At 32.9% G+C, this 22,062-nt stretch overlaps 1 protein-coding gene across 1 annotated transcript in view; it reads left to right on the forward strand.

Annotated features, from left to right (window-relative positions):
* The window catches only part of LOC149532841 (uncharacterized), a 32,592-nt gene extending 13,134 nt beyond the window's left edge, over positions 1-19,458 (forward strand). The window contains exons 4-5 of the mRNA XM_089805773.1: positions 19,103-19,219; positions 19,409-19,458. Coding sequence (XP_089661899.1) covers positions 19,103-19,219; positions 19,409-19,458 — 167 coding nt within the window. The remainder of the gene's footprint in view (positions 1-19,102; positions 19,220-19,408) is intronic.
* Positions 19,459-22,062: the final 2,604 nt, after the last annotated feature.

Consider the following 22,062-nt stretch of genomic DNA (forward strand, 5'->3'; position numbering starts at 1 on the left):
ACTAAAATTGCATAGAATAGGTTAAAGAGGGAAAATCGTACCTTTTTTGAAGGCTGCTAAATTCAGATGCCTCTATATTCTGTGCACTTCTAATTGAAAACTCTCAGCCCACTATCTAAAATGACATGTGGGGTCAGGTAATGATTATTTGCACATTTCCTTTGTTTTGTTAGTTTTGATCAAAACTATTATAACTAGTTTTGATAGTTTCGATTGAAACTATGAAGCCCGACAATGGGGTTACCAAACCTTGATCGGGTTTCATAGTTCCAATCAAAACTACATAGATAGTTTCGATCAAAACTACATAGATAGTTTCGATCAAAACTATCTATGTAGTTTTGATCAGAACTACATGGCATGAAAAGTTTCAATAGAAACTAATTTATTTCTATCGAAACTAAGAAATTTAAAATTCATAGTTGCACGATTTTGGAGGAATTTCTTTCTCCAAAAAAGTGTAACCCACTACTGTGGGTTCACCTGTGCATGTAGTGATAATACAAGTGTCAAAAATGGGAATAACCCTAATGCTACATGTAATGATGATGGAGGTATCACAAATGATGACCCATCCTCTTGTTTAGCTAAATGTGTGTCATGTTGAATAATGACATCATTCAATGATGTAGCTACATGAAGAGTCTTTAAATCCATAGGCTCCTTTATGACTATTGAGACCATGTAATATGACCCATGTTTTTCTTCTTTTATGTCTCTTATGTTGTGATTCCACCCTATGGTCCCCATGTCTATCATGTGTAGAGCCTCTCCCTTAGCAAGGATAAGCTTATTGTATAACATTCTTAAAACATATAAAGGAACCTTATAATTATTAAATGGTGGTAGGTTGAATACCATATACAAGCTATCCCAAAAATATGATTTCATCCTATTGTGAATACAGTAATGTATATAAAAGATTTTCATAGTTTCTTTTAGGGAGTTTCTAGTCAAAGGATCATTGAAAAGAGCACATATATCACTTTTAAGTGTAGCCTTAGCTTTCACTTGATCATATGACAACCCATACATATAAAATTCATGACACTTATCCCTCTATGAACCCCATTTTGTTACCTCCATTAACAACTCATTTGTACTCTTGGTCATGTGATCTAGTGTATTGGTGAGGGTTGAGTAGTGATTAAGACTAGAGGACATCAACCTATTGACCATTTATGAAATTTGTAAACTATTTTGTGTAAGGTGGTTGATGAGGTCTCTTGTGCAATGTTATCATGATCTAATGGAATATGCATTGGGTTTATTAGTGGTGGTGGTTGTTGAGGAGCAATATTTTAGGGATTTTTTTGTTGTGCACTACTAGCTTGAGGGTTTTGTGGTTTTCCTATAGTGACTTGAGTGTTTGTGCTTATTCATGCAAAATATTTTCATGGTATGGTTAAGTTTTTTGTGGAGAAAGTGGTATTTCATCTTTGTTTTATTTTTTGGGATTGTTTGAAGCATTTGATATATAAATTTAAAAAAATAATAAATCAATTTAAAACCCTACATTAATAAAAAAAAGGAAAACAAAAATGATAAAAATGGAATCTTACCTTTTTTACTGGGTGTTATTGTTGCAAAAGGATGAAAATGATGGAATAGCATGCTTATTTATTGGAAACACAATCAAATTTTGATTGTTTTCCACTTCCTTTCTTTGTTGGTCCATAGTTTTAGGCTTTGAAAATAGCCAAAACTATGACCATTCAAAAAATAAATAAGCTCTTCAAAACCTAGTCAAGTTTTAAAGAACCTTTGGTCCTTTGGAAGCCAATCGATTTCTAAACATTTTTTTTTTTTTTTTTTTTTGGCTAGGAATTTTTACTAAGCCTGGCCCTATTTTGAGGTCATTCATAACCTCATCAAGTTATTGCAAATTTTAAGTTTTTCAATTATGTGTGCACCATCTTGGTGCAATTACCCAACGGTTGAGGTAATTGAAGAGACTATATGTGATAAAGTCCAAAAGAGGATTAAAGTCATTAAATTTTTGGTTGGCAATGACCCCTCTACCATGTTTCTAGTTTACATAGGATAGTCAAAATCATAAGAACATTTATGTGGTATCTCTGTCACTCCTTCATTGAGTTCTTCATGTAGATCTATCAAATACATTTTAGTTTGATCTATTATTTTCCTTACGTGCAACTCAACCCTAAGTGAGTGTTTGAAACTTCATGACATAACTGGAGTTATACCTCAACTATGCATAGAAAATCTTGTATATATATATTTAAGCATTCTCTCTCTCTCTCTCTCTCTCTCTCTCTCTCTCTCTCTCTCTCTCTCTCCCTCTCTCTCTATTTATTTTTTAGAGTTCTCCTTTATAATTATACTTAGCCTTGTCTTTTTTTAAATATATTGATATTGTTTATCTTTTCCAAATTCAAATATCTTGTGTAATATTTTCCTTCTTATTTGGATAAATTTTCTCATCTTCTCTATTATATGATTGTGTTAATTTTGTTTATTGATTAAGGTTATGAATCTTTAGGTTCATTGCAAAGTAATTTTGATTCCTAACTTTCAGATTTTTCTACAAGTTGATCAAATTTAAGTAGATTTTTTCTAGTAGTTTCATGATAGTTTAAGGGAAAATATAGGAAAAAGGAGATCAAATAATTAGTATGGTTTATCACCAATTTTTCCTTTATGCATAAACTTCTCCCTTTTTCCTCAAAAGCTAGTAGTTAAGTACACCTTGATTCTAAAGGAAGTCATCCTTCTCTAGAGACTCAACCTCACATTTCAATTCCCACACTTGGGATGTTGATTCGATATTTCACAAGGTTTTTTAAGTCATTAAGCATCACCTAAACAAGGGTACAAACTTTTTTGACTATGGTTACCTTCCCCAGTGGAAATATAATTCATATGTATAATTTCACATCAAGATCACTTACTATTGTACCTCTAGTACTTAATTCCACTTCCCTGGGTTCTTCATATTTAGATGTCTTCAACTATGCATATTTAGTTGTAGGGTCATTTGGATGAATCCATATTGAAGGATAACAATCTAGGTACAAGGTTTATTTGAATCATGGTATATAACTTTTTTACTTATACTAAATGATTATATGATGTGGACATCGTTACAAACCTTGTCTTTATGCTTTTTAAACATGTGTCTATGAGTGGCTTAGCATCATAAACTAATAATCATATCTATGTAAACTTAAGGTTTAGTCTTTTATCCCTACATCTAGGAGGTACATCTAGTTGTTTAAATTGATATTGACATAGAGAGAGGTACAACTTAGTACAGTGGTAAGGTAGATAGACTAGAGTGTTGGTGAGCTTTGTATCATGCTCATTAAGAGTACATGATGATAGGAGCATTTTTTGAGTATACATGAGATATTCTTTAGATATAGGTCTATGACCCTAAGAGACATGTCAAGTGATGTAGTGCAAATCTGGATGTACCCCAAAATGAGTTGATCCAAAATCTATCAAACCAACAGATAGCGAAAACACAACAAAAAATAAACAACAATGCAAGATCTGATACCAAGCACAAATCTTTATTTATATAATAATTTACTACATGAAATATGCCCCATTGTAAGTCCTTTCAAGTTAGGGCCAAATACAAACAACAATTATAGTACTAGTTCTGCAAGATCCCGCAAGATCTATCTACCACATGCCAATTCTAGCTAGGCCAGATCCACAACTAGATAAGAACACCAAGAAGAATTCACACTTGTACCCTTAAGTCCAGCAAGAAATTATTTGATTCCTAAGCCACAACTCTATCTCTTCAAAATCCATAACTACTCCTCATCCCCTTCTCCAAGCTGGAATGAAACATTGTCCCCCCTTTTAAAAAGATCCTTTAGTTATACCCAACTAAGCCACTAGTAGGCCCAACATCTTACAAACTAAATTAAATCATTCTCATTTAATATATGTCAAGCCACAAGTCAACTACAACACTAAATCAAATACCCATACAAAAATTAAATACCAAAATTTGACTCCCAGAAAACCTGGCACCAATAGAACCAAGATCAAACTGAGTGTCAACAGAACCAAGCTGAGTACCAATAAATCCCCAAGCATTATCGAGTTTTAGAGACCATGCTGAGTTCCCAGACCATGTCGAGTTCCACAGACCATGTCAAGTTTCTAGACATACTAAGTAACGAAAGACCATGCTGAGTTCCTAGATCATGCGGAGCACTAGTATCTGTCGAACTCCATAACTTTATGCAAAAATCCCTCCAAACATGTAGGATTGCAAGCAAGCCTAGGATGCTCCTACATTAGACACCCTAGGTTCGAAAAGATGTTCTTAGTAGCTAGAAGAACATAATTTGGGATTCAACACATAAATCCCAAATTAGTTCTTCACATACATATCCTCCAAGTCCTCAACTTGTACACTCTTTCATTTTTTCTTCTTCTGCTTCTTCACATCCATCTTAGGTGTGCTATAGGTCTTCTTTCCTCACCAATCTCCAAACTTCTCAAAAGTTTCCAACTCAACTTGGCTATCGATACTAGCAAGTTCCTCCTACCAAGTTCTTCATTCCCTAAAGGAATCAGGGAAAACTTTCAGCCACCTTTCTCAACAATAAACACATTCCTAACACAATCATGCACAACCCTACAATCATATTTCCAAGGTCTACCAAGCAACACATGACAATTGTTCATGTAGTGCTTGCCCCTAGGTCATATTTTTGTTATCATTATCAAACTCTTTTAGGGCTAGTTTTATGTTGATGGTTAGTAACATTATTTTGAGATTATCAAATATTGTTTTAGATGTAGTTTATTATATGATGAGATCATTTGGTATTCTATATTTCATGTATGCATGATGATTATTACATTATTTTCAATTATTGATTAGTTAGATGGTTTATTATCACATGTGTTTTTCTTATGGATACTTACCCCATACTTGCATGTGTATGGTGTGTGTTTTTGTTCTCTTATTGGATGGTGTTTCTGATGTGGTTAAGGAAGGGAGTTGTAGTCACCTACTAGTCAGGATCTACACGATGCACCACTTCCTGCCATTTCCTGTTTAGCTTAGCATATATATATATATATATATATATATATATATATATATATGTACATGCATGGTTTTTATGCAGGTTGCAAGTACCACATATTGACTTCCTTGAATTGCCAGGATGAGTGTACCCTATCACATTATCTCAATGGTAAGAGAGGGGAGATAAATTCTCAAGTCCAAATCCCAACCCTTTAAGCCATTTGTCCTAATTGAAAATTAGAACAAGTATCTGAGTCGAGTACCCTCTGAATGTGTTGGATGATGTAGTTCGTGATATTAACCATTGGTTTGATTTTGTATGTGTTTTGCTATGATGGGTTTTCAAATTTTATTTTATGAGTCTTTGATGTATTTTCTATTAATTAAGCCTAATTAAAAGACTTAATTAATGGTTTAATTTAATGGAAAATTATTATGATATTTTAATTTTTTTTATTTAATTAATTGGAAAATTAATTAAATAATATAATTGATTTTGAAGATAAAAGTTATAATTTTAAAGTTGGAATGTGATAATATTTATTTAATGCTGAATTAATTAAATTTAGTCATTGATTATTACATCTTGATAAATCAGTGAGTAGTATAATTTAAATATTGAGAGATGCTTTTGGGGAAATAATTGATTTCATTGATTTTGAGGAAGAATGCAAATGATATAGATAAGTAATTATCTTCGAATTATTCTAGAAAATTGTTTTACAATAATGGAGGGATAATTCTATATTTTAATAAAAGGGTTGATTTCCAAGATAACATGGTGTTAAACCTTAATCAATTCAGCTGTATATACGAAGTAATTATAGGATAGAAGAGAGTCTTTCATTAGATAATAAACCCTAAAAATGAGAGCTTTAGTGAATCTAATAATCATTGAGTTATGTAGCCTAATTAATTGTAAAATTAATTAAATATAATTGATAATCGAGTTACGCCAAGGAGTATAACTGATATGATCATTGATAATACCAATGATTAATGAAATTGTAAATTATTATTTTGAGATTTGATAAGTTTTGTTTGTATAGAAAAAAGGGTTGACTTGGAGATTAAACAAAAAATTTTATACACTTGAAGTATACTTGCAAACAGAAACTGAAACCTCCACACTTAGTTCAATTATGTAAATTTAGCAAACCAAAACATGTGCTTGCATTCTGTTTTCTCTATGCTTCTTGTTTTGGGTTTTTGGGTTGATTAGTGTTGACCAGTTATAGGACATCTACTAGAGGCTTGAGGGTTATGATTGTGATGTCATGATGATGTCTTTTGATCTCAATCTTTCTAAACCCAACCATGGTAATGTGATGGTATGCTCTATGAGATGTTTGTATTTATTGATTGTTATTGCTCATCAGTCTTCTAGAGTGAAGCTGAGTTATATGTGTATGAGACACTTAACCATTTTTGAGTCATCGATCAGTTATCCTTGGACTACTTTCGAGTCGCCACGACGGGATTGAAATTTTGATTTATTTCTTGATGATGTCATGTTGTGACATGTTTTGACTCAACCATTTCGGATTCTTCAATCAATATGATTTTGAGATATATTTTGGTTATTGAGAACCAATGGATACTTTTGATTATTAGTGATACCCTTAGTTGCCAATAGAGAATTGTTGTGGTCATGATTATCTATGGATGCTTTTCTTTTGCTCATGGAGATTTGATGATTATATTGCGGATTATCTTTTGGTATTTTTTGATTTATGATTCCATGAGCCTAGGGTTGGTTATCTACTTGTAGTGTCGGGAAGTGGCTTGCAATGGGGGCCAGGGCCCTAAGTGACTACCAAGGTAACTCATTGTAAGTTGTTTTAATAAGTGAAAACATTTACACTAAATGGAGATTAAATGAACCTAATAAGATAATTGTATGTTCTTGCCCATGCCTCGAGTGCTAGTATAGACTAGGATGGGAGTAGAGAGAACACTTGGTTGCGACATTGCCATTTGTAGTATTCCTCGTTAGTATGAGAGGATACTAGTGGCCGCACAGGGATCACTAGGGGGCTAGGGTCTATTGAGAGATTACCAGGGTAACTCTAGCATGATCTCTTTGATGACACTTTCTCGCTTGCATAGTAGGTTTCCTACATGTCTTTGTTGTGCCTCTGGGATTAGATGTCATTTTGTGATTGGAACCCTTGAGTTAGTATACTTTTAGGATTCCTAGACTTAGAGAGTATTTGTGCTATGTGATTTTAATAACCTGTTTGGGACTTGAGACTATCTCCTCAGCGCGGTGGGAGCGGACCATCTAGGTACCACACGGTCGGGTGGTAGTGCTTTTCCACTCTTATCATTTGAGATCCATTTGAGACACTGTGGTTGATATATTCCTTGTTGGCATCTATCTTCATTCTATTCATGGATTATGATGGTGGACATGTATCCTTACATTGATGATTTGCATATATTAGATGATGTTATCTTATGCTTTATTTTGTGTGTTAGATATCTTTTTGCATATGGTGTTGTATGATTTAGGAGTGACATTCCTACTGTGTTAATACTGATGATCTCTTCAATGATTTGGAATGTTACGCACGGAGGGATGGCTAGGATCCACGATGGTCTAATGATGCTATTTACGGTTGAGAGGAACCGTGCACTTAGTTAATTATGTTTGATGATTTATGGTTATGATGATGTATCATGTGTGGTTTGTGGTTTAATTTATGTTATTGCATCATGGATTAGAGTTAGTATGATGATGTAGTTTATTTACATGAATGTATATTCTTTTAAGCCTTTATACCCTATGGCATGTAGAGTGAATGATTGAACAATTAGGAATGTAATTTAAGAACGCCAGACTTTTCATTATTATTTCATGTGGATGCAGTATTAGATGGAAACATAATTAGTTACATTAGATGTGATTCAGCGTTAAGGGATCTTTGAAGAATGTAACATGTTATGTATGTTTATGATTACTTTCAGTTGAATAATGTTATTGCTTTCACTACTATGTTATGAATGGTGTTACTTTCATGTTTTAAAAAAAAAATGCTACCAAACTTAGTGAAACTTTAGGTTAATTCTTTGGATCCTTTGGTAGGGCATTACAGTTCATGTCCATAATATCACACAACACTTGATCCTTATACTGCCCAATCTAAAAATCAACAAGGCATTGCTCCCTTACTTCCAAAGTATGATCACCTTGCAACCAACCAATCCTATAAGGATAAGGATGTCTCACTCTCTTCAAACCAAGTTTCTAAACCATCTCCTTAGCAACAAGGTTATTAATACTACCAGCATCCATAGTCACCTTGCAGAATTTACCACCAGACTTACAACAAGTCCTAAATAAACTAGTCCTCTGACAAGAATCCAATGTCCTCTCACCAACTAGTACTTTTCAAGCTAGGAAAATTTCTCCTTGCTCAGGCTAATTATCTTGAACTAAAAATCATTCACAATAGCATTTGTCTTGCTAAGTGGACATTCAAAAGGTTTATGCCCTTCTTTACCACATCTGAAACAATTACCTTGAAGCCACCTCCATTTCTTCTCCTTTTTTGATCAACGGGTTTTGGTTCACCTTTAGCACTCAGTTTAGCTTGTGCCAAGCTATCTTGCTTCTCCTTCCCTCTAGAATTACCTTGACCTTTCCTCTTTAACTTATCTTCTACCTTTAGATCATACTGATAAGCATCCTCAACTAAAGAAATATTCAACATACCAACCTCATCCTGAATATTGAATCTTAAACCATTAATGTACTGAGCTGCCTTCTTCTTTGACAATTCCTTATGACCAAACTAAATAGTCAACTTGTAGAACTCCTCGGTATAATCTTTCAGAGACATATCTTTCTATTTCAGATTCTACAATCTCTTAAACAACTCAAGTTCATAATCAATATGAATGTACTTAGCCTTCAACTTAGTCAACATCAATCTCCATCTAGAGATCTTCATTCTACCTTCCTCTTCTCTGTCTCTTTCCAATTCCTTCCACCAAAGAGTATCATGTCCCTTTAACTTAGTTTTTGCCAACCTCACTCTAAGTGGATCCTTAATATCCTTAAGCTCAAAGTAGTCTTCCAATTCACTAATCCAATTAATCAGGTCTATAGGAGTCAAAGTACCTGAGAAATTAAAAACCTCCATCTTATGCTTTAGCTTCAACTAAGATCCAGGTCTAGAAAATTGACCAACCCTAGTTCTAATAGGTCACTCCACATGATCAATTCAGTTGTCACCACTAGATCTAGCAACTTCAAAGTCTTCAAAAAATTCCTCATAACTACCTTCAGTACCCACTCACCTAGGTACACTACCTAAAGAACTCACAATTTCAGCAATCATGTCAATCTTCATCAATGCAATCTCAGATTTGAACTTTGCTCTAATCTTCTCTAAGATCCTTTCTTCCACAACATCACTAAGATCATCAATTTCCCTAGGATCAAATCTTTTTGGAGGCATCTTCCAAAATTTTGCAAACCCTCAGCAATAGATCCACTAATCTAGAATATTAATCATCTCCACAAGATTAACCTTCTCTGCAAATCCTATTGCAAACTGCCTTAGCTTCAGCGATCTATCCACAAACTCAAGAAAACCTTTTCCCTGATACCACTTGATGTAGTGTGAAACCAAATGTACCTCAACATGAGGTGATCTAGAATCCTGAAAACCAATACACAACAGAAACACAACAATAAAGCAACAACAATGCAAGATCTGATACCAATCACAACTCTTTATTCATATAATAACTAATTACATGAAATATGCCTGACTGTAATGCCTTCTAGGTTAGGGCCAAATACAAACAACAATTACAATACTAGTTCTGCAAGATCCCACAAGATTTAGTTACCGCACGCCAATCCTAGCTAGCTCACATCCGTAACTAGATAAGAACACTAAGAAGAATTCACACTTGTACCCTTAGGTCCACCAAGCAATTCTCTAGTTCGTAAGCCACAACCCTATCTCTTCAAAATTTGCAACTACTCGTCATACCCTTCTCCAAGTTGGAATGAATCATTGTCCCCCCTTTTAAAAAGACTCTAAAAGACCCTTTACTTATACCCAACTAAGCCACTACTCAGCCCAACTTCTTACAAACTAAATTAAATCATTATCATTAAATATAGGTTGAGCCACAAGTCGACTACAACACTAAATTCAATACCCATATAGAAATTAAATGCCAAAAGTTGGCTCATAGACAACTCGACACCAATAGAACCAAGACCAAACTGAGTGTCAGCAAAACCAAGCCGAGTACTAGTAAATTTCCAAGCATTGTCAAGCTCTGGAGACCATGTTGAGTTCCTAGACCATATTGAGTTCCACAGACCATGTCGAGTTCCTAGAGCGTGCTGAGCACTAGCATCTGCTGAACTCCACAACTTTAAGCCAAAATCCCTCCAAACATGTAGGATTACAAGCAAGCGTAGGATGCTCCTACACCATCAAGGTTGTGCATAATGGAACTATTAGTGATCTTGATCATTTGTGGTGCACTAGTTGATGGATAACTTGGCAACATGATGTAGTAAAAGTGCACTCTAAAATATGAGATGGCTATTTGGACAAACCATTGAGTTACACAAAGTGAAACTATAATAGAGATGAAAGGGGAGTTGCATGAACTCCATACATTGAGTGCATCAATTGCATGATCTCATTCTAGCATCCACCTTTCTTTGATCTTGATCCTCCAACACCAGTAGGCTCAAGCACTCACAACGCTTAAATAATTTGATATATTATATACATATTGATATAGAGGATTTATGGGAGAGGCTTTATGTTTTAAGAATATACATTATAATTATAAGATATTTATATTTCTTTACAATTGAATAATACATGGAGTACAAGTACTTTTAGAGGCTACTTTTTTCCCTCACTAGGGTCTTCCTAGGCTATATCGTGTGTTATATTGTGGTTTATTTATTTAATATAATACATAATGATCACTTTGTAAATTTGTATGCTTGCTTATATCTCATAGGTTTTGTATGAAATAGATTAAATAATTAGGTTTGAAGCTTTATTTCCTAACATCAATCAATATGATGATAGATATTAAGATACCCACAAGTATTAGGAATATGATTAAGATCAACATCCTTCGCTCTATAGTAATCAATCCCTTTTAACATCTATTCAATGCTTAAGGATCTTTATTTCACTAAATTTGGTTGGGTCATGGCTTTACACTCATCATTTATTGTTTTGGGTCGTATAGGTATTAAGTGGAAAAAGTATTTGGCTTTTGAATTATCAAACTTGTCAAGATATGAAGAAAAATATAATAGGTGTCCATTTTGATCAAATTTCTTTGAGAATGAATACTTGCTCTTCTTGGCTCTTAAATAAATAGTCCTATTCGGTTAAGTCCCAAAGCCAAAGAGTGTGGAGAAGATCAGTAGTAGTTGTTATAGCTAGCTTCATATACATAAAGGTGTTAAATGATGCATCACTTTTTGATAATTTTTATTTGTTACCTATGTATACAACTTAACTCCGTATAGCTGTAGTTCTAGCTTCTAGTTGCAAAAAAAGTTGAATAAGAACTGGGTGAAATTTTCTGCAAAAGTGTAACCAGATAATAAAGAGTCAGTAAAGCTTCATTTTACAAATAGGAAAGAAACAAAAGACAAGCCACCACTAAAATGAATCCAAAGTCCAAAATAGTCTGTGAAATTCTTGAATGGGTCATTTTTGTACAATCGCAGGGGGAAAAAAAAAAATTGTTTTGAGAAGCAAAGAATCTTGTCTGAAGAAGAATTGAGAATCTATTAAAAGGTTTGATAATTTCCTTGCCTAAATGCATAATTGGAAAACACTTCCCATGGACATGCCAAATATGCAAATTTTCTCTTTAAAACTTATGCAAACTGAACAAGGAAGATACTATTTTGTAAATAGCTTGCAAGGGTTAGTACTTGAGGCTAATAGCAACAAATATCCATTGTGTACCCAAGAATTTTGCAATTGTCAAACTTTTGTTTCTAATATGTCTAATCAATCATAAATATTTGGAGCAGTGATTCGACAAATTATCGGAAGGCTCAACCAAATCTATACAACCACTGTGCCATTTTTGCAGGCACACTGAACCTGACTGAAACTTGACCAAAGCCTATCACTATATTTTCTATTGCTTATAAGAAAAAAGGCAAGCCATAACACTCTTCCTTTACAATTTAATTTTCCTTGATCTTTTGTCTTTTAACCTTACAAAGTGTACTCACAATGTATTGTATTACAATACATTGCCTTTGGCCTATTTAATACTCTAAAATAAACTAATTGCTTGCTTGCAAAAACATTTTCATCTGAACTGATTTCATCAATTGTCAAAATGCTCAAGCAGACTTATATAACCACCCTGCCATTTTTGCACGCACAGTCAACTATGATTAGGTTTGACCAAAGCCTATAACTATATTTGTTATTGCTAGGCATGCCATAGCACTCTAACACATATAATGGATGCAGATCTAGTAGAACACATGCAAGTGGAAAATATTCTCTTTTTCTATTCACTTATGTACTTTTTTGCAAACAATGTTTTTATATGCTATTGACAAAGCTAGCAACAAAATTCATTATTAATTTTGCTATTTGATTGAGCATCCAATTCAGCCAAAGTCTACTTGACCTGCCATTTGCTAACAGTTGACCTTGATATCTTGCTTATTTGATTTGGTAACTAACTTAAATACACTAACTAAAAACTTCTAGTATAATTATTAACAGCAGGAACTAGACAATCATTGTTCTTGGTTTATGGAAACTCTGTAGATTTAGTTTAACATAGTCACTACTTGTTCTAGTCACTTATTCTTATAGATAGTTTTTATTTCTTGGTTGAAGAAGCATTGGTAGATATAGACTCTGTTACCAATGCTTTTTTTCTTGATTAAACTTCACCCCAGATTCTTTGTTCCTTTTTCTTTTAACCTCACCGTGTCCCATTAATAACTCTTAATTTTTAAGCTTCAGACTCATGAATTTTATGGGAATATTTTTCATGAAGTGGATTAAGTTTCTTTTAGGCTAGAAAATTTTTCCTTATTTTTCAATGTAATAAATATTCAATGTAGAAATTAGCTAACTCTATTTTTTGTGAGCTATTCATATGATGTACACAAGCATGAACCTTAAAAGAAAAACAACATGGTTATTTTACCCAAACTACTCATCATTTCTGGTCGTTATTTAATTTCATGTTTTTTTTAAATTTTTACCTAGTAATTCTTTTATTAAAAATTATTTTGGTAATTCTTAAAATAGGGTCAAAACATACCAGATAGTTGGTTTGGGTTTAAATTGTATTTAGAATTTGTAGTTGTTGAAATAGGCTTTGTGAACATGTCAAATATGATATAAAGAAACAAATCAATGAACCAAATATCTTTGATTAGGTGAACAATATGTACAAATTACTAGATGCAATTGGCATAGCAAAATTGAAAAGAAAAATGATAGAAGTAAAAACTTTTTCACAATTGCAATTGCATCTTCATATAATAGAGACAAGTAATCAAAACTTTGTCACTATGTAGGGATCAGTAGAGAACATGCAATTAAAAATATATGAGATCATGTAAAAAAATAATAATAATAATATATCACATGATATAATCAAATATTTCAATATGCTAAAATACCAATATTGTGTACTATTAGGTGTACAATACATTTTGTATATACAATGATGACGACATAGTATTTAAAGTTCATGAATATTAGTAAAATGACCAGTTCATGAATATACATATATGCACTTTACGCTCATGCATGAAAGACAATTTTGAGAAATCTTCTGTAGCTTAAAGTAGCTCCCTACTAGAGGGCATAATCATGGAGCAACTAGTATTTGTGTGAGGAAACACTGGAAGAGGAGACATATGAATTTGTAGGAATATCATTGCATCACAAACATCTGAAATTCTTGATACATTTTGTTCAGAGAGCTGGAAATAGTGAACGTGCAATGCATGGTCTACAACAGATTTGTACTTAGTACTAATGGCAATTTTGATAGAATAATATAGACATTGAGTAATGTTGCATGAACTTAAAGATTCAAGGGAGAACAAGCCACTTATGAGGGCACTACTCATCTCTATGACATATGCACTGATGTATGGATCATAGTCTTCAAGAGGCTTGAACTGATGGTTCACATATGCATTTTCCATTTGCTTCACAATTTCTACATTCTCAAAAAGGTCCATGCAATTGGTGAGGAATTTAGAAGCAATGTCCTTGTACCGTATGGAACCAGATCTATTCTGTAGAAATTCTTCACCCAGAACAATGTGCAATGACTTCTCCACACTTGGACATTTTATCACAAACACATTTTCCAAAGTTTGTGTTTCGATGATGCTAGTGATTGGGCAATCCGAGTTAGCATTTGGGCTCGGAATATAAACTCGGTCACACATTTTTAGAAGACAAAATCTGCAACAATACATTACAATATTACATACGAATAATGTGATACAAATCATTTGGTATAAGAAATGGAGCTTACTCACTATATTTGTGACTTGAAATATGATAGTATTAAATATACCTAAACAAAAAATTAGCAAGTTATTTTGTGTTGAAGATTTAAATATTTGTATTTATATATTTTGATTAACGTTTTTTTTTCATTAGAAATACGTGTTACAGATAATAAACTATTTTCATTACTAAAAAATTCATTTACATTAATATAGACATTAATACTATTTATAAATATAATTGCAATTAATAATCATAAATTAATGATAAAAAATAATAGATGATATATTTTTAATAATTATATTAATCATAATATAATTAATAATTTCACATTAATTTAAAATTGAGATTACAAATAGTAATTTAGTGCATTAGTAATATTTATATAAGTAAAAACTTCTTAAATTTATCTAAGAATCGAATAAGCGATTTATATGTATTAATTGATATATAGATCTTTTGTATTTAAATTTTCATAATCATTGAATCATTATGAAGCTGTATAATAAACATTTTTGTAGGGGAATCTAGCAATTTTGTAATATTTTTATTTAGTTTTATTTAAGGATTAACTCCAAGATTTAGATCTTTAAATGAATTAGCAAAGTGTGTTTATTTATTTTATCATTTATTTCAATTTAAAACACCGAATACATGTCACCAGACAACATTGATTGTCTCATTTTTGCAACCATCGACTATGGTGATAGATACAATATTATCGTGCTCACTCCTTTCTCTTTTCATATTGTGAATCTTAAATCTTCCCCAAATACTTTTTCTATACATTTATAATAATATAAAAATGTCCATTCAAAATGGCTCATTGCTTAAAATTTAATTTTTTTTAGTTTAAATTTATTATTTAAATTTTACTTTTACCATATATCTATATTCCCAAAAAAAAAATTTTAAAAAAATTTATGAGAAATATTAAAATAGTACAGTTTAAAGATTTACATATTTAAAATATAAACATTATGATATGATGTTTTTGTTTCCTACTCACATCATTACAATAATTATTTTCATTATAATTATAAGCCTTAAAAATTCAATTACCCTTTTAGCATTTTTTTACTTATCATAGATGCTCTCCCTTCACTTTGTACCTCAAAAAAAAGGCATCATTTATCTTTTACTGAGAATAAAAAGGGCAACACAACCAAAAACATTATCAACTATAGGACGCAAGTTTGCTTGGCTTGCAATACCATCTAATATTCAAGGAAGCTAGATCCTTGTATCAGATTCGATGCCTGCCTATAGGCGTAGAGACATTTATATGTATCTACAGGTTTAGAGGAATTATGGATTAAACCCAAAAGTCCAAATTGAAACTGAAAGTGAAATCATGTATAAGCCCAAAAATACAAGTTGTGAATAAAACTAAAATTACAAGTACTGCCAAAATTGCAAAATTGTGCCCAAATTTTGAAAATTATAATTATAAGAAATCCAAAATCAACTTGTAAAAGATCTAAGACACCAAAATCCAATTATTAAAAATCAAGATATAGTTAAGTTAGGTTCCAAGAAGTTAAGTTAGGCTCCAAGATCACTAAATTTTAACAATTTTAGGAAAGCACTCATCTCATACGATCTAGGGATTACTGGATAGACTTTCATCAAGAAAATGATTTAGTTACAATTTAATCATAGAAAAAAAAAATTGATTTTGGCAAGCAAAGACAATTGTGAACCATGTTATTTCCCCTTCTAATAATTTGCAACACATGACGATGTTTTAACTCAGTTGTTACCGTAATTGTATGAATTGTGACTTAGAAATAAATCTGAATAGAAGATAAAAAGAATTATTTAAAAAAATAACAATTAATGGAATTAAACATATTTTATTAGAATGATTATTTGCATTTAAAAAATAAAGAAAAGTAAAATCTGTAGATAAAAGAGATTAAAAAAGAGGGTGGGGGTGGCAATAATCTACAAAAATATTTATTATCAATGAGAAGCATTAGATCCCCAAAATCTATAATGATTAGTATATATTTTTGCTTCTAAATTCAATTCTGTAGAAATTATTTTGTAATGACCGTTTCCAATTAAATTTCATGATCTATCATTAGAAGAGGAAAATTCAAGATCTACAATCTTATTTCATTCTATACATTTCTCATTCTAATAATATATCATAAAATAAAATAAAAAATATTGATACCAAAAACTTCTACACATTTAAATAAAATAAAATAATTCTAATTAATTCAGTATTAAAATAACTTACTAAAAATAGACAATACAAAAACTAAAACAACTACATCAACTTAACAGAGGAAACCAAAAATTATGGTCAACAACATTCATTTATATTCTATCATATCATAAACTCGCATGCATTGGAAATAGATTTCCATCCGCCTATACTAAGAAAGAAGAGACCCCTTTCTCACTATGCATTTGTGCTTTTCCTCATTTCCAAATCCTTAGAAACTAGATGTCCAATAAGAAATTCGTTATCAGTGACATGGACAATTGTCTTGTTGTCCAAGGGATGGAGAATGTTTATAACGATCTTCCCACATAATGATATGCATTGCTCCCCTAAAAGCACATATTGTCCTCTCCCAATGGGTCCATCTATAGAATCGAACCATTCCAAGAATAACCCACCTCTAATCTTCTCATTTACTCAACCAATTTCCCTTTACTCTCACCAAGTCTACTTTCCCTAGAACTCACTACCTCCATAAAAAATGTAGCTTTTTATTACAAAATAGGTCACAAGAAAGAGAAAGGAGAGATGATGCATCAGCTCTCTATATTGAACAAACATTTATCCACCATAAATCATGTGTGGATGTAATTTTATTCCTTTTGAAATGAGTCAAACTCTTTTTCTTTTGGGCAACACCAAGAACATTGTTGAGGAATTTCAAGATAGCAAGTCATTTTTAATGATTTTTTCCATATTTATTAGGAGAAATAATAGCTTAGTAAGTTTGAAACTCTATTTATGAATGGAAAACTAAAATACAATTTCACTGTAATCATGAAATCGAAAAAGCTTCTATCAAAAGTCACAAAAATAGGTGTTTGTTTGCATGTTGCATTATGTGTTCAACATAGCTGTCCAAAGCAACCAGCTTGAAACTTGACATTTGTGTACATAGTATCTGTCAGACTTTATGTCACACTTTCATTTAATAAAACAAGCTATATTCATTGGAATTTGTAACGAGATATGAATAATTTTAATTCATTGATGCATCCTGCTGCTTCAAGGTAAACAACATCTTGATGAAATGACTACTAAGGACATAGTAATGGGTTTCCTACTCTAATTCAACGAGGGCCTGGTAGATTGTAGTTTCGTGTGCTTTGATTTGGCATTTAGGTTTCATGTTTGGTCATTAAATTCAGTTCATTGATCTTTCCAGAGGTAATTCTACAAAATTTATGCTGATGAGTATTTTCAAACAAGATGGAAGACAAGGATTTTACAATTTTGAAGTTGCTACCATTTCAGGTAGTATGACTACGAGCTATTTTGAATATCTTCTTTAATGATCAGAAGTTTTGGCTATCTCAGTTTACATTATTGAATTAGTCTATCTATAAATGGCACAATTATGTTCTGAAAATATAAGGAACATTTTGAAATATATTTCTAATTGTTGAAGTTAATGGACAACTTTGACTTGATGTCTGTGCGTCAGCAAGGCTTGTTTTTAATTCTTCATTCAAGGCTATACGAGAGGACTAAAAGGATATGATGAAATTCATTCTCCAAATGGAATCAGTCTTCCTATACTCTGATCTAGTGCTCCAAGGGATTTCAAGCACCGTTCAACATCCACTAAGGCTATCTTAGCAGGCAAGGTAGGGAAAGGGGAGTTGGCAACCTGAAAAACAACTGCTAAGTAAGTTTGTAAGATCTACCTAAGCAAACACTATAGCTATACAATGCCTGATATTTTGATTATAGAAGGCTGAAATAAAAAATCTAAATATCTATGAATTATTGCCCCAAAAAAATTAAACAAAAAACTAAAAGTTATCTTGATCCTTTTATTGATACCCATTTGCAAAAAAAGTACAATGCCCTCAATAGGAGCCTTTCTTATTTTAGGTACCCATTGTCCCAATGTTTACACTCCTAAATGTAAATGGATGATAAAATATAATCTTTTTTTGTATGTAGGTATAACATCATCATATTTTCCAAGACCAGTATATGTTGCACCCTTAATTTCAACAGTTCTTATTTTGCATAGAGCCTCTATCATACACCTAAAATCTGAATTTTGGTATTGGAAATTGACATTGACAAGTGAGAAAAGTTAAAAGAATCCATCAAATGAGTAAAGAAAGTTGTTTGCCACAGTCCTAGATGCAAAATTATAAATACCCAATTGAAATTAGAACCCCTGTAGAGATGTGAAGGAAGCATAACTTCATATGCATCTTTAAGCAAGCTGCTGCAATGATGGAGTGATAATTACATTACCCTTTATCATTTTTTTCTCCCAGTATTGGTAGGAACTTGATGCTTTGCATCCTGATATCTCTTGGACTGAGAATCTGTTGACAGCTATAGCAAAAATAGAGGTAATTGCCGAGGAGGCAAAGGAGAGGTTGTATCATGCTGCAGATAAGCTTGGAGCCAATTTTTTGGTTTTGGGTAGTCATGGTCATGGCTTTTCAAGAGGTAAAATATTTGTCTGCAAGCTGAAATGTTTGTAGTATACAAAGTGCATTCTAAGCATGATTTGTTTCTTTTATTTTCCTTCTACTTAATTGAGCAAGACAAATGAAGAAAGTTTGTGATTGATTGAAACATAAGTGAAGTGTAGGGTGATTCTGGGAAGTGTGACTGACTAATGTACTCGAAATACAGACTACCCTGTTATTGTGGTGAATAGCAAGGTCTGCAATGACATTTTGTGAAACAAAAACTGAGGAATCTGTATTTAGGGAAGAGAGTGATTACTTGCTGTTGTTTTTCATGAAATCAATATTTATATTTCTGAGGATCTTCCAAAATTTTTGAAAAATATTTCAAAGTTTCTAACGTATTATGCATTTCTCTTTTCTCTCTAGCCCAAAAATTGAGAATATCATAAAAAAGAATGATGCTGCCATAATAATTGGGAGTAGAGTAAAGGTCTTTTGGCCCCTGGATGATGATTGCTATGTTGGAATAGTCGACTCTTTTGACAAAAACCAAAAATGACACCACATAGTTTATCATGACCTTGGACGAGAAAATTTTAAGATCCAACTTTTCCCAGATGATAGCTTTAGGAAAGCCAATTCTTTAGTTTGGTCAGATAAACTAGGAGAGCGACATGCTCATAGAGTTAGTAATTTCAGAAGAAAGGTTAAGAATGCACAAAAACTAGATCTAAAAAAGTGCATGGAAGACCCAGTTAAAATTTGCCACTACAACTACTTTATAATCCTCTCCAACATTCAGTAGAAACAAGAGAGATTTCCATAAAAATATCAAATATCAGATATCTAGAATTACAGAGAAAATCCGTCAATACAAACAAACATTGTCAGATCTACAATTCACAAAACCATACCTTTAACAAACACACTTAAGTTGCAATCGCCTCACTACAAATATGCACAAGACAAAAAAGACATAGAATGAGTAAGGATGTGGTTATATTACACAGCAGTTGCAAACCTAAAAAAACTGCGATGCTTCACTGCAAAAGCTTACCACTTGTTTTACGCACAGCACGAACAAGATCATGTGAACTAAGAAAACTAGCTTTCCTTTCTATAAATGCCACCGAGACACATTCTCTCATGTATTAATTTCCTTATGACCAAATCGAGACAAGTGTATCCAATAATTACTACCATGAACAACAAAATGAATTTTTAGTCCACAAAAAAAAGATTTGATCAAATTTTGCTTCATTTATGTCAGAAGAAAAAGGATGACAAGAAATGTCGAAGTAAAAAAACAACAACTCGATCACCTAATCCGTGCAGTCTCAAATTAAATGAGTACATTTCGTGCAATCTAGAATTAAATGAGTTGTAGTGGAAAGATTTGATTAGATTTTGTCTAAAATTAAATGAGCTGTACTGGAAAGATTTGATTTGATTTTGTTTCCATTTGTCGGCCAAAGACATATTATAGTGCACACAACAAAAATGAAACCCCTACTATTTAGGTAATTGGCCAATAGCCAATTGACACATAATCATTCCAATAAAGATGCAGCTCAACCCAAACCAAAAATATTATCCAAAAGGTTTGTAGATTTTAAATAAACTATTAGTATTGGCCAGAACAAAATTGAAAATAGCACCCAGTCGGATGTTATAGTATCCTGCTACACAGGAACTAATAAATTCTCACGTCAGTACAATTACTTCACATAAAACCTAGGGATAAAATTGGACAATTCCAATTGCACGCTCAATTGTTTCTATTTTCCTTCCTATAAACTTGAGCTTTTAAATTACGGTTGTATTTGTGCGTCTTTGCTCCTTTTATCAGCAACTTCTGTAAATTGCCCATTGATTTCACTGAGCTTAATCTTTGAATCCTTTCTATTCTGTTCTAAGAGAGACTCGAATTCTGCAGAGCTAGGAATCCAACAATTTCACTTTACTTTTCTGCACGAATCGATTCGTATAAGATGATTTCTTCTGAGAGCAGGGGCGTCGTGAGTGGCGGCATCAACAATGGGTATTCCTCATTCCCAAATTTCATTAGATTTTAACTCAGAAAAACAAGGAAAGATTTTAACGGCAGCGAAGGAGATGAATTTATTATTGGCAATGGAACCCCAACTGGAAATAAAAAGATCAAGCTGATCAAGGTATTGAAGTCCAATTCCTCTTTAACTTTGCCAGACTATTTTGATTTTACCCTCTAAATTTTCATTTTTTTGTTCTTTTTCTTTCTCAATCCCAATATCAATTTCTATGATTTGGGTAGACGAGCCCTGCGTTTCTGCAACCGAACACAGGTGTTCAATCGTATAATGCAAATACTTGCATTTCTGAGATCGATGGGGTGAGTAGATGGCTCAGGGGGAGCCCAACTGTTAGTAGCATTATCTTCATCTTTCTCTTCCTCAGACTTGGGAGGAGAAATGGCTATGTCCAACCAGGGAAACACCCACTTGGGGTCTGAGTGAGCAGAGGACCAACCGATAGCAGGAGCAGAAGGAGAAGCCATTGGGGACCACCCTGAACTAGACCTCCGAGGAGGCAAGGCCAAGCATTGTCGACCACTAGAACCTCCAAAAGCACGGTGCCAACCAAAAGCACCACCGTTGGGAGAGCAGTGTTACTGAGAGCAAGGTGTGTGCGAGCGGCGAGAGGAATTGTTGCATCCTTGATGGAAACTACAAGGAGGGGTACGGTCACCGAAGGTCAAATCCAATAGAACACGAGCAACCATACAAGGGGCTTTCCCCAATGAGCCAAAAGCTCCTATAAGTGAGCCACCTCCAAAGCCACTTTATCCGTTTGTACTTGAATCTACAACATGACATTGTTATAAATACATGCTTTAGC

This window comes from Cupressus sempervirens, chromosome 10 (genome assembly GCF_028749045.1).
Source record: "Cupressus sempervirens isolate cs-2001-9-10 chromosome 10, ASM2874904v1, whole genome shotgun sequence".
NCBI lineage: Eukaryota > Viridiplantae > Streptophyta > Pinopsida > Cupressales > Cupressaceae > Cupressus > Cupressus sempervirens.